The sequence below is a fragment of the Struthio camelus genome, chromosome 4, assembly GCF_040807025.1.
Source record: "Struthio camelus isolate bStrCam1 chromosome 4, bStrCam1.hap1, whole genome shotgun sequence".
Classification (NCBI taxonomy): domain Eukaryota; kingdom Metazoa; phylum Chordata; class Aves; order Struthioniformes; family Struthionidae; genus Struthio; species Struthio camelus.
The window spans coordinates 74,803,915-74,823,210 of NC_090945.1; the positions used below are offsets into that span (position 1 = coordinate 74,803,915).

Sequence of the window (19,296 nt, forward strand, 5' to 3'; positions counted from 1 at the left end):
TATTAAAAATCTTTTTTCCTCACTTGCCTGCTGATCTGTACCCTTTCCTATGCATTCTCATTTCCTTGACAATCCATGGCATAGGTTCTCTCCTTGAAACGTTCTTTTACCTCCATATGACTATTGCAAGTTGTATGTCTGCATCTGATCTGAATATACACGTGTGTTATTGTGGTTTATTTAGCAGATGGGAAATTAAGAAGTGAAGTTGGGGATAAGCTGCATAGTACAAAGTTACGATTTTGCTAAAAATATTTTCAGAGTCTGACAGGAGGGAGGAACGTTAAATAAAATTGTTCAGAAATTTAAGTAAAGTTTAAATGTGATTAAAATCTAATCTAGTTTTTGGAGCCAAAGTCATTCAAGCAAGTAGTTATTTATTTTGAGTTAAAACCGTCAGCAATCACTGCTAGCTGTCCTGCTAGTATGTCCCAGTTACATCTCTGCATCAATCACAAGCTCTCTTGCTGGTGTGAAGGTTTGCTACTTGTTCCACTTACAAAGGAAATAAAACTTGTTACGGAAAGCTTTTAACATGGGTACAATATTACTCTGGAGTATTTTCTTCCCTAAGTAGTGTTGGCCAGCAGGCAAGTCTGAGCACCCAGTATATTAGCTGTGAGAATCGAATCTGTATGCTTGGTGCATAGTCATCAATTTAAACTACTGAAGTATAAATCAGAACACTGAGTGAAATTCAAAAATATTTCATTAAATGAATTATGATACATGTGTGGATAAGAGTATAGTTAGGGGCTCTGCCATGTATGCTTCAATATCTACAGTCTTTAGGCTAACTCTCTTCTCAGAGATTAAACTCTGAAAGGTACACAGCCCTTTTGCGGTAGCAAATCTCACAGTGCGTTTGCATTCGTTATATTTGGCATTTTGCGTATGATTTCAGTTTCTAGAATGATGTTATTGAGTGAGTCCCTACCTTTCATTTATTTCTATTTTCTGAAAGCTATTTCCGAGTCTTCATTGCGCAGGAGAAATTTAGACCTACACTCAAGGTTCATTAACAATGAAAAACACTCCCAAATTTATAAATTTAATTCCTTTAATATATTGAAACCAACCTTCTGGGCTGTTTTTTTTTTTTTCGGTCCGAAGCATAAGTCAGAAAAAGAAAGCAATACAATGACACTGTAGTCCAGAGATTACCATTCCACTCATGTGCTGTCTGGGCATGCTGGAGAACCCACCACGCTGATTTGTTATCTCAGCTGTATGCATTTTTTAAAGATGTTAACAGGAGAGAATCAAGATAATGACATTGACAGTGTTGTTTGGACTAGAAGGTAGTATCCAAAGGTATTAAGCTTTCCATCTGGAATTAGTGACATGCTGCTTCTAGTGCCAAAGCATGGAAGGAAGTGTATCACCGTAAAGGTGAGCATGAATGTCACGACCAGCCTTGGGCATCATCCACGCATTCACATGCGACGTTCACATGCGACGATGAGCCTGGACACAAGCTTCGGTAGGAACCCTGGGGCTTGTGCTGCAGCTGTATTGTGGAGGCTGCTTGGCCTCTTAGCACTGGACCACGTCCTTCTTCGTGTGATCCGAGTCGGTCAGGAACCTACAGGGTTGAGCATTATGTAGCTCAGTCAACAAGCAGACAGTCTGAATTAATTTATTTCCAAGAAAAATGCTGATGTTGCAGCCTAAGTTGCTGTTGGTAGTGTGGCAGGAAAAGTACCAGGCTTTGTGCTGGGCACTCCTCTCCGCCTTGCGATGCAAACAACGGCACAGGGAAGCACTGTCACAGCTACACTGTATTTCAGGTTAGTGTCGTGCCCTCTGCAGAAAACTACTTCCTGCATGAGCATGTTATAGGAATCTTTGGATGCTATACCTGGGCCATGAGCAACGTACTTGGGCTACATATAGTAATAAACAGATGCAGTTTGAAGAGTAGCAAGAAAATAGGAAGCTATGAGTTGCAATGGAAATAAGATAATGTTATTTATGAAGGTGTCATTTATACAGGCTTTCCAATAAATATGACAGCTTTCACACTCTTGGATAAAGAATATAATTTAAAATATAGAAAATCTTAGAGAAGTTGTGGGCTTTTATCTTGCTCTCGCACCACTAAGAGAAGTAGGTTTGGCACAGTGTGTGGTTTCGTGCATGGTTTTGTAGGTGGACCATGGACTCTGAAGTATATGTGCGAGTCTCTTGTTCAGCAAAGCATTTCAATGTGTGTCCCATGTTAGATACATGAAAGTTATGCAGAAAATAGTGGAACTGTATATGCACTTCAAGTACATGCTTAAGTAACCTGTCAAGTTAGAGTTTCAACAAATGTTGTATTTACAGTTTTTTTCCCCAAGAGCAATAGCAGAAAAAACCTCAATCCAGCTGTCATCTCTGCATAATTCATTAGTGCATACTTCATTAGAAATTCCAATTTTTTTTAACTTCAGCTGTACTGCAAAAAAGTAACTACATAAAAATGTACTGTTTTGTCTAAGGTATTTGCTTGTTTGTGTTTATATTATTGTAATTCTTTCTACATAACTGGCTGCCATTTTTGCCTGTTAGCACTTTACAGTCACTATGTAGAAGAGTGATTGGGATTCTGCAGTGTCTTCTGCATTGTCTGCTGAAGATTTTAATTATGTTTTGAGTGCAAGATTTTTTTTATTGTTGTTGAAGTTTGAGCCAAATAGATCCCAGCTGGCCTTTGAAGATTCATGTTGTGTTTGTAGGCTAACAGTTAGTAAAGGCACCTTTCTACTTACAAACTAGGCCTGGAAAGGCGATGAAAATGGGTCCTCACAGTGGCATTTTTAGAACCACACTGTAAGGCACTTGCAAACTGCAAAAGGTGGAGGAGTTGAAAAAAGTATGACTGATTAAATTGTGTGAGGAGAATTTCTTTGTTATTGAAAGCCTGCCATGAAGTCCACACAAGAGACAGCTGAGACTCTTCCTGTGTTTGAGTCAAGGTATTAAATGAAAAGGAAATGCAAATGATTGACATATTTTTCTGCATCAAAGTGAATTGCCATCTTATCCAAAATGTGTCAGCAGGAGGAGAATGTTGTAACAGTGGAGGGATGTTTTAGACCAGTTCTTTCTCTTGGGTGGTTCTTTTCACGTCAGTCTAGCAGTGATTATTTTTAGATTTAATATTTACAACGGCAGCCTCACATGAAGTGATTTATTTATATAGACATAAAAAAAATGAGTCTTTACTAGTGTCTGTTCTTCTTTGTTAGCCCTGAGATTTTTGCATGTGGCGTCACGAACCTTGCACGAGGCCCAAATCTAAGGTAGTCATTCCGAGTAGAAGTGAGGACTATGGTCAGTTTGGTGTGATTTGAAGGAGAAGTTATAGAGTTTAACATTCCTAGATTTGGTGAGGGAAGATGAGTAGGACCTGGGTGTCCTTGTCTCTTAGGTACTTTTGAGTCTCTTGTCCAAAGAATTCTGATACGTAAGGTATGTATAAAATCTGACATTTTCACATGAAAAATAAGTCAATGTTGTCTATCATATAGAAAACAGGCTTCTAAATATATGTTATATTTTTTCTCTTTTAGATAATTCTTGTAAGTTCTTCCCATAATGACCGTGACCAAAATCTTTTCATAAGCATGGATGAAGGAGCCACTTTCCAAAAACAGCCCATTAGTTTCTTTGTGGAAACTCTCCTTTTTCACCCAAAAGAAGAAGACAAAGTACTTGCTTACACCAAGGAAGGCAAGGTAAAGCTCAGAGATACTGTATTTTTTCAAAATTTAGGAATTATTTCATTGAGGTGTGATATAAAGCAGTTGTGATATGCTGATTATTGTTGAGTTTTATGAATTATATATATTTTTATGAAATATCATTTGTCCATTAGGAAACCATATTCGGTTTTTGAGAGGCTTACCTGAATATTTATTGTGTGCATCTCCAAATCTCTTTCTTTTTTAGTAATTTCAATCCTAGCATTTCCAGTTGACATGGATATTGGTAATGTTTCTCCTCCTGCGTAATATTAAAACTTAAACAGAGGCAGCTAACTGCTGCCTCTGAAATATGCTACTCCCTAGAAACTGACCATGAGCAATTACTCTTTAATTTACAGTGTAGTAGAAAGTTTATGAACTTGAAATACTGCCTTCAAAAGCCTTTCTTGGGACGTAAAATAAAGTCAAATGAAACAAACTTCTGTTTAGTTGTACAGCAAAAGAAGAGCTTAGGAAACACTGAATCTGTAAAAATGCAGAATAATTCTCCCTCACACAAAGTATTTATACCAAATTCAGATTCAGAAGTTGTATGAGCGTGTTCGTAGATTTCGAATATCTTTCAGCTTGCTTCCGATTACATTATAAAGACCAATGTCAATTTTCTGCATGTGTTAGGCAGAACACGGACGACCGAGTACATAGTCCTGCAAGAGCATAGTTCCTGCTCTGAGCACATAATCCTGCGTAGTTCAGCTCCTTCTTACAGTGCCAAAACTGAAGCTGTTAGGTCACTGTGATTTTGGTCCCGATAGTGATCTTGACTCGCTTCCATCTGTACTCCTGTGTTAAGCTGCATTTAGGTAGGCTGTAGGATAGAAATAGAATGAAAATGATAAACTATCAAATTCACTCACAAATTACATGGAATATATTACTTATTTACTTACTAGCTTTGATTTTAAATCCTAACACAGTTAACTGTTATGAATATGATGAATACGTGTCATGTGAACAAAAAACTTCAGGAAAATCTATTTTACGAAAAAGTCTATCATCAGAAACAGAAGTCTAACTGAAAATAGATAGTGTTCCTGAATTGAGTATAGTCAGTTGATCAAATGGCTTTAAAAAATTAATTTGGGTATGATATTCTAGAGAAGTGTATGAGGAAGTTCACCAACCCCAGTGAGTAAAAACGTATGCAAGGAAAGAGAAGGGGGCAGGAGCTCAAAGTGAAGCATTTGTTTAGTGCTTTGCTGAGTTATGCAAGATAGGGAGGTTTTCAGGCTTTTTGTACTTGGATAATCTTCCACAGGGAGTGATACTATTACTTGCCATACTTAAAATGTGACTGGACAAAAATTACGAAATACTGAGTAAAGGCTGTTCTGCATTAGTAGTAGGAAGGATTAGGTGATCTGATAGACTTTTCTCATTCTTTCAATATGACTGTAAAAGGAGACAACCATAAGGATTTTACTGGACAAGTCCTACAGTCTTTGCTTATGGTGTATAGGGAAACAGGATACCTTTGACTCTAACTGGGTGAGTCACTTGCTTAAATTTTGTGCAAGAGGTGAAGTATTCAGCCTAGCAGAGAGAGGAAGATGAAATGATGTAGGCAAAGGAGGTGTTGAAAGTCAGACTTGGAACTTGGCATAAAAAGGTCACTGTATTAAAATCAGTGGTCGTGAGAGATAACGTTGATCTGAACTTGGCCAAGGGAAATAGTTAACTCGAAAATCCAGAGTATACTAACTTACCTTAACTTAAAGAAAGTAGTATCAGGAAGTAACATGATATAAGACTGAGCAGAAGCCATTACCTCCTGTTACTCAAATCATTTCTTACAAAGGCACTCTCAAGAGTACAAGAAATACAGGATCGAGTCCTTATTAAATAGCAATCACCACGGCTTCTCTGTCTGCTGGAGCATCAACTTCCTTTATGTTGCAAAATCTGCAATGTTCTTTCATTCAGAACCATAGATTTTATTTAAATAAAGCTCTAGCCTCTAGCTGACACACTAAATGAATGCAAATCCAGTCAATGTAGTTAGATTAATCCATTTACTATCTCAAACCTATACTTTCTTTTTCTAGCTACCCCAATAATAATGAGTAACAATCACTTGTTCACTGAGTCTATGTAAATGCTTTTTGATTTTTTTAAAACTTGACAGGGATATAGTAGATTTTAATTGTTCGTTCGGAAGCTAAGGAAGAAAGAATGGCCCAGCTGAGTGATGCATCTTCTGTTTTCTTAAGAGTGACAACTTACATTTATTGCATGGGTGGTACTTAACAGAATTAAACAACTATTAAAATTAAAAACAACTGTTTGCTGAAGAGTAGATGTTGAGAAAGTTACCTCAGCCTTTATCTTTACATATTAAATATGGCTGCTTATCTGTAGCAAAATGTAATATGTAATAGTTTTTTCATTTGTTATTAAACCTATCCAGTTAAAAAAATTAATTTCTTACTAGTTCTTAAAAGACTCTATCTCTCCAGACAATCAGCGACTGAATACATGAATTATTATCACATCAGAGTGGATTACTTTAACTGGGATTTTTCTTCTACTAGAGATATTAAGCAAAAACTCATCATATGTAAATTGTATCAAATAAGCAATGCATGTAGACAGCAGAGTGCTTTAAATCTGCCTTTTAAAAATTCTGGTAGATATTTGCTATTTTAAATGGAAGAAACACATTGTGAAGGCACTTGCTGAAGGAGGGAGCTTTCTGAATAGCAATTTGTATCCTGCTTTATTATGGGGAAGACAACTTTCACCTGCGCTCTTGATATCCATCCTTGTCTTTCGCATTCTGCTTTTACTGTGGATAAACCACAACAAGGCAAGGCGGAACCACCATCTTACCCTTCCTCCAGGCCATCTTTTGCCTCTTTGCTGAGCGTCCGTTTTTCAGGGAACACAAACCGGTATCCCTGAAGCAGGTACTTATGAACATCTCTCCTCATCAAATCTCTTAGGCATTTCTGTAATATTTTTGGTCCTATTTGAGCAGAGTTTTAAATTCCATTGACTTCTTGGCTTAACTATATTTGACTGCATTAAGGCTTTAAGCATAAGGAGAACATTTGTGCTTCTCTGGTCACTGAATGGGAAGAAGGTGAAGAAAAGTGTCCTCTATGGCCCTCTAACCATGCCAAGTGAAAAAGAACCTGACCCAAAATGAATTGTGAATTGTTTTCGTGGTAAAGAAGAAGACATTGTCACTGAGTTATGTTCTTTATTGATTATTTTTAAAAATATTTTCTCTATGTTTCAGTTAATTTTAAAAAAAATGAAATGGTATTACTCTGAAAATATTTGTAGACAGTTCCTGGAAATGATTTTTTTCATTGGTGTGCAGTTGTAATTTTAATAGTGACATAGGCCCTGTCTTTTAAGAAGCAGTTTCCCATTGTCTAATTTTTTTCTCTCTTTCTCTTCCCCCCTTCCCCCCCCCTTTGTAGGTTTATGTCTCAGCTGACTTGGGGAAAAAATGGATCCTTCTGCAGGAGCGAGTTTCAAAAGATCATATTTTTTGGTAAGAAGGATATTATTCTACAAACAAAAATGAAGAACAGAAGTACTTGATTCTAATCAACCACAGTATTTTTGGAAGTACTGATAAGGACTGTAGGAGCCTTGGCATATTTTGCAATTCTAGTATGTCACCATTCATTCCTACATCCACCATTGCAAATACTCATGACAGTGATCATACTTTTAGTGTCAATGCGCAAAGGGTTACAGGTCTGGGTCTATAGTCCCCAAAATTCGGAGAGAACTTTACATGTTCAGTGAAGTTGCTCTTCGTTTTACTTATAAAATGGATCTTTAGAAAGGACAGCAGTCTCTTTGCAGAGAAAAATCTGTAAAATATTCTTTAAGAAAGGTTGAATCACACATATTAACTAGAGTCATACATAAACTTACACTGTTAGGGAAACTGTTGAAAAGTGCAGCTTTACTGAGTACACACACATCAACTGATTTTATTTTCAAGTATTTTGCAGTCTCTCCAAATCTTTACAAAGTGGTCTTTTCCGGTTGAAAAAAATTTGAAGAATAAAAATGCCTTTTTTATACTAATGAAATCAATTTGCAAAATGTATAACTTCCTTTATATTCAAATTAACATTTTTCTTTTTCTAGTGATTGTAATTGATTTCATTGTTAAAAGTGGTCAATTTGCACCCTCAACACTTATTTCTATTGAAAAAGCCAGAGAATTCTACCTTTCACATTTTGACTTCAGTGCATGAATATAGACTGTGTATTTCTGATGACTGTGTCATCACCAATGATTGGGGCTGTCCTGTGATAGGAGTAGCCATAACTTGCTAGATACTTTCCTTCTCTGAGTGACTTTTGATCTGAGTTTTAATTCTAGAGGCACTCTGATCCGTGTTGATTGCATAAAGTATAATTATCTGCATGTTTGTGGAGCAATATCTGGCTTTCAGCAGTATTTTGTGGATTGCTAGCGGTGTTGCCAGTTCTGAAATGGATTTACCTGATTTCAGCTGCCAGATTTGCTACGTGTTTGGCATTCATACTGTTCTCCTTGTTTCTCAGGCAGTTGCTCTCCACTTGAGTTGAAATGGATACTCATCCTGGCAAAAGGCAAAAAAAAACAAAAACAAAAACAACAAAAACACTTAAGCTTCTGATGTAGAAGTTGCGTTTTATAAAGTACACAGAACTGTTACAGTACATACAAATGCATTGCCTCAAAATGCAAGTTAGCAACTGGTCCAAATATGTAGTGGCATGGTGCTGCTGCAAAAGCCGAGCAGGACGGCGGCTGAGACACGTGAGCAGGTTGAGCTGTGCCAGACTCTCCCTGATGGCAAGAGCTGTGAGCACAAGACTTGACCTACCCTGCTGCACCATTGGCATCATTATCCCCTGGACATACTGAGGCAAATTTTTTTCATACTTCCAAATGCCTCTTCTTCAATAGGCAACCTGCTTACTGTTCATGCTGTCAGACCAGCCCATGGTTTTTTTGTAGTAACACCCCTCTGATTCACTCCAGGTTATGTCCGCCTTTTCTGCTGAAGTACTTGAGTCAGCCTGATCCTTTCTGCTTTCTTGCTTCTGCAAAACATAGCCTTGCCAAAGAGCTTGCTTCCACGTAGCTCCTGGAGCTTCATAGGCAATAGCTTCACCGGTCTCTTACCTACCACGCAAGGGGCAAAATGGTTAAGTGACACAGTGGGTCAGAAATGTCATGTCTGCCTTACAACCAGCTTCCATAGTAAGATTATGTAGGGTGTAAGTCAGGAGGGAATTTGGCTCTCTGCTGTTAATTAAAGAAGCATTTAAAATGAATCTAATAGAAAAAAAACATTAAACTCGGTAATAGTTAAGAAAAAACAGTTTGAATCCTGTCTTCTATAGGCTTGTTTAATGATGGTTTGCTTTTCTAAGTATATTTAGCACACTTAAAGTATGAAAACCTTAACACAGCATTGAAGTAAGTGTCCGTTCTGCTCCGACACAAGTGATATGTCAGTGTTTTTGGTACATAAGAATGAAAGTAAGTAAATGCATGTTTAATATTAAGCATAATATTAAGCAGCATATTTAGCCATGTTTCAGAATACTTTTATGTTTCCTTAAATCATTCAGACAGAAGTCATGTGTGCTGAAACTTGATAAAATACTTCCAGTTATTATTTTAAAATCACGTTTGTTCATAAACCTCACATTCCCCTCAAATAAGAGTAAGAAATTGTAAGCATTTGTATGTTTACAATAGAAATAATTTCTATTATTTTATTTCTTCATTTTCTTTGATTTCTCTCAAGACCTGTATCAGCTAGCAACATCAAGGATTTGGGGGAAGAAATTGAGTGCCTCATCAATGCCAAATGATCTTTCTCTTAAACTTCTTTATAGACAAAGAAATAAAGATTAAAAATATATTTTACTTCTATTGTCATGTAGGACATCAAAATATATATTTTACACAATCTACTTTGAGTGGAGGGTTGGACCTTTGCTCCAGTGGAAGTTGCCCTATGAATATGTGAATATTTCTACTTTTCTATGGCCTTCATCACCAGAGTTATTTGAGTACTAGATAGAAACAAGTATTCGTGCAATTTCCAGTGGCTGAAAAATTAGGGACTTTCTCGTACCTCAGCTATTAGGATACTTTCTGCTCAGTCTAACATTCTTTTCTTGATATTATGCAGTATCTGATGCTTTAAAGATAGGTGAAATGAATCCAAACTAATTGTCCATTTCTCTGTAAAATGGAGGAACGTGTTATGCTGATATTGGCTGGTTTGGCCAAGAAGTATTATGTTTCACTGGGCAGATGTTTCTTCTTTGATACCACTGGAGCTTTGCCATTGTATACTATAGCCTCAGGCCATTGCATACTAGTTGATGATATAGCCTCAGATTTTTATTTTAGCCTGGTAACTACAAATATTATCCATCATCATATTTTCCAGGGCTTTTTTTAAAACAATTTCCTCCTGTGCGCCCAGCAGTAGCCAGATCTTCATGCCTATCCTGAAAAAGCTGTTCCTTACTGAAACTACAAATGCAATAAATTTAATGGAATGTCTTTTGTAGTTATATTATGGGAAGGTCAGTAGGGACTTAGTAGTTCATTTATGTTCAGATCTTACACTCTATGTTCATAAGCATTATATTCAAATAATCTTCTAGACTTACATTGCTTTTCAAGGGTTCTGGACCGTCCCTTGATTATCTCTGCAGATTTAACATATGGAATTTGGTCTTTCATGACAGTGGAACTAATTGAAAGAGTATTGGTATCAGTAGAAAGCGTATAGTATCATCTCTATTTTAGGAGCACCGCATTTCCTCCTCCCCTCTCTGATTTAGAGTGGCATCTTCTTTTGCCCCTCCCAACCTTCTTCCCAATGTGTTTCATTTAGTCTTTTCCAAAGGAAACTCAATTAATCCTTCCTAGCAGATTTTCTTCTCTTAGGAGCTCAGAAGGCAGGACCAAAGGGGGGGCTATAAGGCAGCAGGTAGATGTAAAGATGGTTGGAAAACTTCTATATCATAGAAATTCCTTTCTTTTTCTTTGTTTTTTTTCTCATGCAAGTTGAAATGAAAAATCAAAATATAGAAAAAAACTTATTCAGAAAACTTTCATATGGAAGTACTGAAAAGAAAAGCTCTGACATTTTTCATTGAAAAGCTTTTTTAAAAATTTTTCAAACAAAACCTTGAAATGTGAATTTGAGATTAACTGCAGAAAATCAAATATCAAGTAGCAATATAATTCAAAATGGAACATTCAATTTTGTATCAACATTTAGATAATGGATCTTTTATTTCTTTATAAATATTTTTTGGGGAGATTCAAATCCTTTTTTGTGTGAAAGGTTTTAATTTTGAGCAAATTCTTATGCTTTAAAACTAAGAAACTTTGGATATGTTGACAAACTTAACTTCTGCCTGTACACTGCAACCAACCATACAGCATTGTCCCTAATGTGATGATTTCTATATCAGTGATGTTATAGAATCTAACCTTGATAAACATTTATTTTCTCCAATTCTTAACATATTTGTAGGAGGGAATGAATAGAAATTGCTTAGAAATAGAGTTATATGGCCTATCCTTTTCCAAACGTTAAGCACCCACACTTCACATAGTATGTAATTGCTTTTATATTATCAAGCCCATTTAAAAAAAAAAGGAGTAGTGTATTATGTGGTAACAGTTCAGAAGGAAAAAGTATTCTGTAATTTGGGATTCTTCTGGCTCTGCTGCTGTTCTTTTCAATCCCCAAGACTTATGCACCAGTTAAGTTCCTTTTGATTTCTCAAAATAGAGCTTAGTAATGCGTAAGTGAAGAATAGATTGTGAATCAGCTGCCTACAGCAGCACAAATATAACCCAGGACAGGAAGGCATGAATCAGTAATTACCAGAGAATTAGGCCCAGCACATTTTCTTTATGACTGTGTCCAGAGCCTTGGAACTATTTTATCCTCAGTTCACTAGAATATGTGGATCCTGTGCTATAGATATCTCTTATTTTTAGATACAGGCTCTCCATTTTCATGAGAGATGAAAAAAATAAAAATAAAAAATGATGAGTTTATTTGGGTAGAGCATTTGTACTCAGGGGACCGAAGTTCTGTTCTCACCATGAAATCCCATATGAGTAATCAATCACAGCTGTAGCCATTAATGTCAAGTGTAGCGAGTTTCTGGCTACTCAAGTGTCAGGTGAAAGAGTGGATTTCAGAGATGTTATGCCCTGAAGGGAGGAGAAATGGAAAGAGGATTTCATTGAGCCTTTAACATTGAATTTTGTGTGAACGGCTCTTGTGTGGGAAGCCAAGAGTCTGTGTGGGCAGTCATTCTTACGTTTGACTTAATCACTTAGGATAACATTTGTTTCTACTTCTGTGTGGTGATCAATATGACAAACCACTCCAGCTCTGCTATTTGGATCAGGCTGCCTGGAAGAATGCTTTTATTAAAAAGTATTTAAGCGCAGGGAGTAAATAAAGAACAGCACATATTGGCTGTGTAGGGCGTGGACTGTGTCATCAAAGGTGTGTCTTTCAAAGCAGACGTGAAGAAGGCAAGGCCTGAAACATAAGTCAGTCATAACTCAGACATATCTTGCATAAATCAAGTTACAGATTTGTCTCTCTGCGTAACGAGATTGCCAAGAGTCAATATCATTTTAAGATAGTCAGAAGAAACATTTGCAATACAGCTTTAAAAAAAAATACTGATGCTCTTTCATGCAGCAGCGATACCTTTTGGTCAAGCTCTTCTATAGCAAGCCAAGAACAACATGGTTTTGACTTGCTTTCTAAGCAAGGTGGTGCCCTTAAACCAATAATATGAATTACTGCAAATCAATTTTCAGTCTAAACTGGGCCCTTGTTACCTTTTGGATAACCTGTGTATTCGGAGACTAAAGGAGGGCCAGAGAGAGGAGACCAGCTAGTTTTCAGATGGCCTTTGATTGGAGGCTCCTGCACACCAGAGAGTGGGTTTGTTTTGATTTGGTTTTGTTTTCAGATGCCATGTTTGAAGGTAGCTTTTCATCAGTATGCATCCCAGTGAACTGGATCAAATATTTAAAAACGAAGGGACCTATCTGAAGGAGAAGAGATACCTAATCTGTAGCAGACTCTACCTTATTAGCGTTTGCAGGCAACCGCTCCCCTACAAAATGAGCCGTGAATACTGGAAACACAGAAAGTGTTTTCTCTGTGGAAATAAAATATAAAATCGTAATTATTATGCAAGGGATTTATGCTTGTGATTCACAATTTGAGATGGTAGTGTTACACATCAGTGCTAATTTTTGTTCATATATACTATATAAGTATCAAATTCTACGTGAGCATTGGCATTTTTCTAATATTGCATGTGACTTAAGAAAATAGTGGGGCAGTTTGTGACGAAGATAAAAGCAAAATCAATACCAAATAATTCCAGAGGTTTGATAATTGGAATTCTTACTAGAGGAACACTTAGAATTGTAGCATTCTTATTTAAAATATAAAATACATAATGTCCATTTCATGGAGTGTGTACACAGAGCAAGGCATGCGCAGAGAGCACTCGTTAGTCCACTCCATTGCACTATTTTTATGCTAATGTAACTGTGGTAAAGTCAATGAAGAATTAGGTCATATGACATATGATCTTTCAAGAGAACTTCTCTAAAAGTCTAAAAAATACACATATGAAAGAGCTCCAGTGTCCCTCAAGAGACCAAATTCAGACCTCCATTGTGCATATGTGGGAACAAAGGTGGCCTCATTTGCTACCGCCTTGCATCATGTTTTATTAGATGCATCTTAGAGACATAAGTAGGGTGAAACACACACAAAGGGTGCAACGTAGCTGAGCCGATTTAAGGTCAGTGCACCACCAAAAGGGACTGTCTTGCTGCTTTTCTTCAACATGACTGGTGCTCAGCTATCCGCATGATTAGATGATATAAGAAATAGAAAACTAATCCCTTCAAAAAGTCCCCAAATTATGTTCTTTTGGATTAGTTTTCCAACTAATTGAAGTTTGAAGTTAGGCTGAATTTTTAGTTTAAATTTTAAATATTAATTTTAAAATGTAGAAACAACCCAAATCAGAAAACCTTTAATTCAGTGGTCAACCCTCCTTCACCCAAGTAAGACAAACAAAAATGGTCCCAAACTACTTAGATTTGAAAATTTCAGTTGAAAACTACTAGAGAAGAAAAAGGAGGGAATTATAACAAAACAATACCACATTGATCAGATCGCCTCTCAGTCTTCTCTTCTCCAGGCTGAACAGGCCCAGTTCGCTCAGCCTTTCCTCAGAGGAGAGATGCTCCAGTCCCCTCATCATCTTTGTAGCCCTCCGCTGGACTCTCTCCAGTAGCGCCACGTCTCTCTTGTACTGGGTGGCCCAGCACTGGGCACAGTACTCCAGGTGAGGCCTCCCCAGGGCGGAGTAGAGGGGCAGGATCACCTCCCTCCACCTGCTGGCAACACTCTGCCTCATGCAGCCCAGGATCCCATTGGCCTTCTTGGCCACAAGGACACACTGCTGCCTCATGCTCAACTTGTTGTCCACCAGCACTCCCAGGTCCTTCTCGGCAGAGCTGCTTTCCAGCAGGTCAGCCCCCAGCCTGTCCTGCTGCATGGGGGTTATTCCTCCCCAGGGGCAGGACCTTGCACTTGCCTTTGTGGACCTTCAGGAGGTTCCTCTCCGCCCACCTCTCCAGCCTGTCCAGGTCCCTCTGAATGGCAGCACAGCCTTCTGGCGTGTCAGCCACTCCTCCCAGTTTAGTATCATCAGCTCCTGAGCAAGTACTTATTCTTTTGAAAGCCTGAGTTTCCATTTGAAAAAAGTATGTTGATGGTGAATATCAACTAAAAAGAAAGAAGCTCCTGTACTGTCAGGGTCCATTGTGTCTGTGCTCTATTAGCTGGAAAAGGTCCTATTCGAAAGCCAGCTCAGGAGCAGTAAGCTGGACTTTTGAGACTGTTCTCTGTAATTTTCATGTTTATTCTTTTTCCTGAAATCAGGGATGAGTGTGTGAGTGGATGTGCAGATAGAATCGTAACACTGGTGCAATATATTTCTTTTGTATTAGTCATAATTTTGTATATGCAAATACAAAAAAAGTCCTAGATTTGTGCCTCAGTATGAAAAAAACATTTCTGAGCCTTCCATTTAAGTGTTTCATGTTCTGTGTATGTTTTTGCATGTCCATTTTTTTGCCCATCATTTTAAGAAAGCTGTGCCTCATGGGATGGGGGGCCTAGATTGTGTTAATCCTTCATAGCATGCTACTACTTTTCCTTTGATTCATGCTCTAAGTACAAATGAAGTAACAGTATGGCTATTTAAAGTACTGTTGCCATAAGAGTCCTCTGAAATGAATGGATTAGTTTATTCTTTGGGGATATTGCTTCAAATTCTCTGCACACTCAGGCAAATAGCTCTGTATTAGTTATACTCTCTTCTGAAGATTTGCTTAGCAGCCATAATAGATGAGGTCTTTTTTCAATAAAAAAGGACTATTCCAAAGTCTTTGTAAGACTGGGAAAGAGCACTTCAAATTTGGGAAACTCTGCTCTATAGTTCACATTCAGAAGTCAATTTTGAGGGTTTAGTGTCTTCAGTGGTTGAACAGAGAGCCTCTGTGGTTGTATCTTGTCTGTAGAATTAGCGTAATATGAAACACAAAGCACATTGCTGAAATATGAATATTTTTTCCTCATTCTTTTTACTTAACTTGTGCATTTCAAAATAGGCAAACTGTGCACTTACAGAGTTCATCTCACCTGTTAGACATATGTAAAGATAGGTATCTGCAAGTACAGCTTAATGCGCGTTTCTGCTGGCAGCCTTGTGGTTTCTTTCTTTGTAGGGGTGCCTTTAAATTAGATGAATTCCCAACACTGGGGCCTGGCAAGTTTACCAGGGGATCTGAGGCAGTGAAGGAGAGGCAAGAGTGGAGACACAGGGTGGGGTGGCTTAATCTGGCACAGCAGCGAGAAGAAATGGTTGCCGTACTGCAGTGTGAGGTTGTCATCCTAAACTTTCTTTACAAGCCGTGGGCACCTTAGGAGGTGATCCGGCTGGTTTAGGAAGAGAGGACTTGCCCTCTGGAAGTAACTGTTCCCTGTTAAATGAAGGATAGTTTTAGATGGGGCATAGGGGAAATGTCTGAACTTCAGGGGGGAAAAAAAGCATTACTTTTTCCATGCTAGCCTAAGGAAACTGTCCTTTTGCTTCGCATCTGCTTAATACAAATATAAAGGGGAAAAGGGGCCTGGGATGGGAGCTTTTCATTTCAGCATGCGGTACTACCTCTTGCATTAAAGGGTTACGCTGTAAATGAAATTAGATGCTACCACTGTTAGGAGGAACACAGTAAACATGAGACCATTGTCATTTCCAAGCTACTGGAAGACGTATGAAAAGGTAAAAGTATTGGCAAATATCTCAAACTGTGCTTATAAAATCTTGTGTGATAAATTATAGATACAAGAGGTTATTTTGAAAGTATCCAAAAAACATCTTTGCGTTATTGATGCTGATCAGTATGTCAGATTGAGCCTTAGAAAATTTCAGCCCTGAAGTTTCTGTTAGATTGTGGTTCAGCTGCATGAGGTCCAGCACAAAAAGTAAAATATTCAACCAAACATCACTTTTCTTCCTTCAGAAAGCTGACTGCAGAGCTGATAGCAGGCTTGATTTGGCATGTTATGAATATCTAGAAAAATAGATACAGTCTGCACTGTGAAAAAGCTCACAGATCCTTCTCTCTGTTCAAATGTATTCTCATCAGACCCTCAATAAGGAGAACATCTTGTCTGACTTCTTGTTGCTTCCCAAAATGCTAAAACAGTTTGTGTTTCAGAGACTAATTTCGTATTAAATTTTTCATTCTATTTATAAGGAAAAAAAATTACCCACTTGCAGTTTCCTTCACATCTCTTGGCTTTACCTCCTTTTTAAAAAAATAATTGCTGTAAATGTCATATTCTTCTCTCTTGTATTCTCTACTCCTTAAGGACTAAATTGTATTTTGCCACAAGCCCTGGTTTGGGGTACAGAATAGCTTTTATGATTTCACTTCCCTCCTCTTCCCACTTCATCCCAACTTGTCATTGCCAGTTTTGGCACATGCTAATGTTAGGTGCCAGCCAGTGATACGGTTGTGATCCTACGTTTTCCTTAGCAGGAGTTGTATTTAAGCCCTGGTTGCACTGAGCTGTAGACTGATATCAAATGTTGCAGCTCCTTCACAGAACTGGGTTTCAGGTTGCTGTTGTCACCCTCTCCTTGCCTTCTCCACCTCCTCAACTGATCATTTATCTTATTAGGGAAAAACAGTGTATGGGATTATTTCTGCTTGTTCTGCAGCAGCTGAACTGATCCAGTCTCTTCCCACTGGCTTGCATTCCCAAGGAGCCCGTTACTGAGTCCCAGTTTTACCATTCCTCATGGATCAATCCCATTGAAAACATTAAACAATGATGTCATTTCAATCTAAAGTATAGCTTTATTACATTTCATTATTAATAATTGTATCAAACCCATCATTTTCTCTAAGTATTTATTAGATTTTCTTAATAACTGCATCCAGCTGCACTTTATCACTCAATATATCTCCTTCATGTGTCTTCAGCTCACAGCTGCTGCCTCTGTGGGCTCTTCCGCATTCGGCAGGGAAGAGCCATGTGAAGAGCAGTGTCACTACGGGAGTGTGGCCTGCTTCTGTTTCACTTTGTGACAGCGTAACTGTCAGCTCAAAGCTTTCTGTGCAGAGCGTGCCTCACTAATGATGCTGCAGGGGCCTGGATAAAACATAGCTGTGTCTGCCGTTCTGAGCCTGGGATGGAAGCCCTGAGGGGTGAAAATCTCATCTTTTGCCTGAGCGTATTTGACATGGGAGATATTAAGAGAAAATCAGTCTGCATTCCTATTGCACCTTTTCAAAGTTAAGCTGCACCTTGATCAATTCTGACTGAATTTCCATCTCTGGCTTTCACTCTCAAAATTATTCTGTGTTTTCTTGCTTTGTCAAAGCAGAATCTACTGTTCTCTTGAATATACTTACCAAAGATGTATCAATTCCTTATGAAAGGCATGTATCAAGTTGAAGAAATATCTAGTAAGGATGGAATCTAGGTCTTTTTTAGCACTAAATCTGCCCTAGAGTCTGAAATGTCAAAGCTAATTGTAAGAAGATGATCTAACATTTAGCAATGCGTGTAAGTGTGTGCTAATATGTATGTATATTTATATCAGCATATGGTTATGAAGTTTTTTCAGTTTCATACCTATTTCTGTTTTCTCCAGTTGATGTTAGAATCCTGTTTGTATGCCTGTCCCAGTAGAAGAGATTCTAAACATATTTAAGAAGAAAAACATAATGCTAAGAACAGAAATAATTTTTTCCATCTAAATGATGTGTAATATGACATTATAAATGGGGTTTATTTTAATTTCCCAGCTAGGATGTTAAAGCTGGTTAGTATAAAATCCTCTCTTTTTTCCATCCACACAACTACTTTTCTGTAGCTGGCTGTGCGTAACTTGATTATATTATGTTCTCAGGGCCGTTGCTGGAGTTGATGGAGACCCTGATTTAGTCCATATGGAAATCCAGGACCCCAGTGGAGGTATGCAAATGAAAATGTTATCAATTGATACCCTAGTGTGTAGTCATTTTTCTTTGTTTTAGAGAGTACTTTTGGATTTATTTTTTAAAACCAGTCAGAAGAAGAATTGTGCACATCAGAGTCTTGTTCTGATTATCTGTAGTCAGCAAAGTTGTCCTATTATGTAAAAATAAAGTATAATTTAACATTTACTTGTGTTCCATTCTGAGACAAATTGACATCAAGATGCTATGCTCCATTGAAAAAGTCCATTAATAGTGCAATTTGTTCTGGCAGTTAAACATTGAACAATTTTTCCTGATTTGCAAATAAAACTGGCAATATAGTATTAGTGTTACGTCTATTAAAGTGAATCGTGGCCTAGGTCAGTTCCACTGAATGAACTAACTTCTCCCATAATTTCCTCATGTTGCAACATTCAGTATACTTTGAGACTTTAAAAGCAAAACAAACTAAAAAGCAGACTAGCAGTCAGGATATGGCATCGTAAGTAGTCACCAAGATTCCAGTATTTGTGTAGTTCTTGTTACCTCTTGCATGCATGAAAGATGATTGAATTCCTTGATGAACTTAGTTCCTATGCAGTCTTACATATCAGTTGTAAAGGATGCATAATTTGGTACTCCACAGTTCAGTAGCTTTTCTTCCTTTCAGCCCTATAAAAACCATCAAGGTTACCATGTTAAAATCTGAATGACAAAGTTCTTAAATCTTTAAGGAGTGAGATTTCTGGTACTTGGTGAGCCCTCCATAGCCCCAACAAGTGCTCTATTTAGAGGCAGTATAAGAATTTAGAGATAGCTTTAGGAGCTGGATGGGAAGATTTTTATTTAATAGAAACAGCAACAAAACTTTCATGAAATATTTATTTCCTGGCTGGGTCCTCAACACACGGACCTTGTGTGGTTAAGGTCAGTACAAGCACTGCCATT

The 19,296-nt window shown here is 37.7% G+C and overlaps 1 protein-coding gene across 2 annotated transcripts in view; it reads left to right on the top strand.

Moving 5' to 3' along the window:
- SORCS2 (sortilin related VPS10 domain containing receptor 2) overlaps positions 1-19,296 on the top strand; it is a 552,296-nt gene that overhangs the window by 428,691 nt on the left and 104,309 nt on the right. For both annotated transcript variants that reach the window (XM_068943433.1, XM_068943434.1), the window contains exons 4-6: positions 3,558-3,722; positions 7,181-7,254; positions 18,300-18,364. In XM_068943433.1, coding sequence (XP_068799534.1) covers positions 3,558-3,722; positions 7,181-7,254; positions 18,300-18,364 — 304 coding nt within the window. The remainder of the gene's footprint in view (positions 1-3,557; positions 3,723-7,180; positions 7,255-18,299; positions 18,365-19,296) is intronic.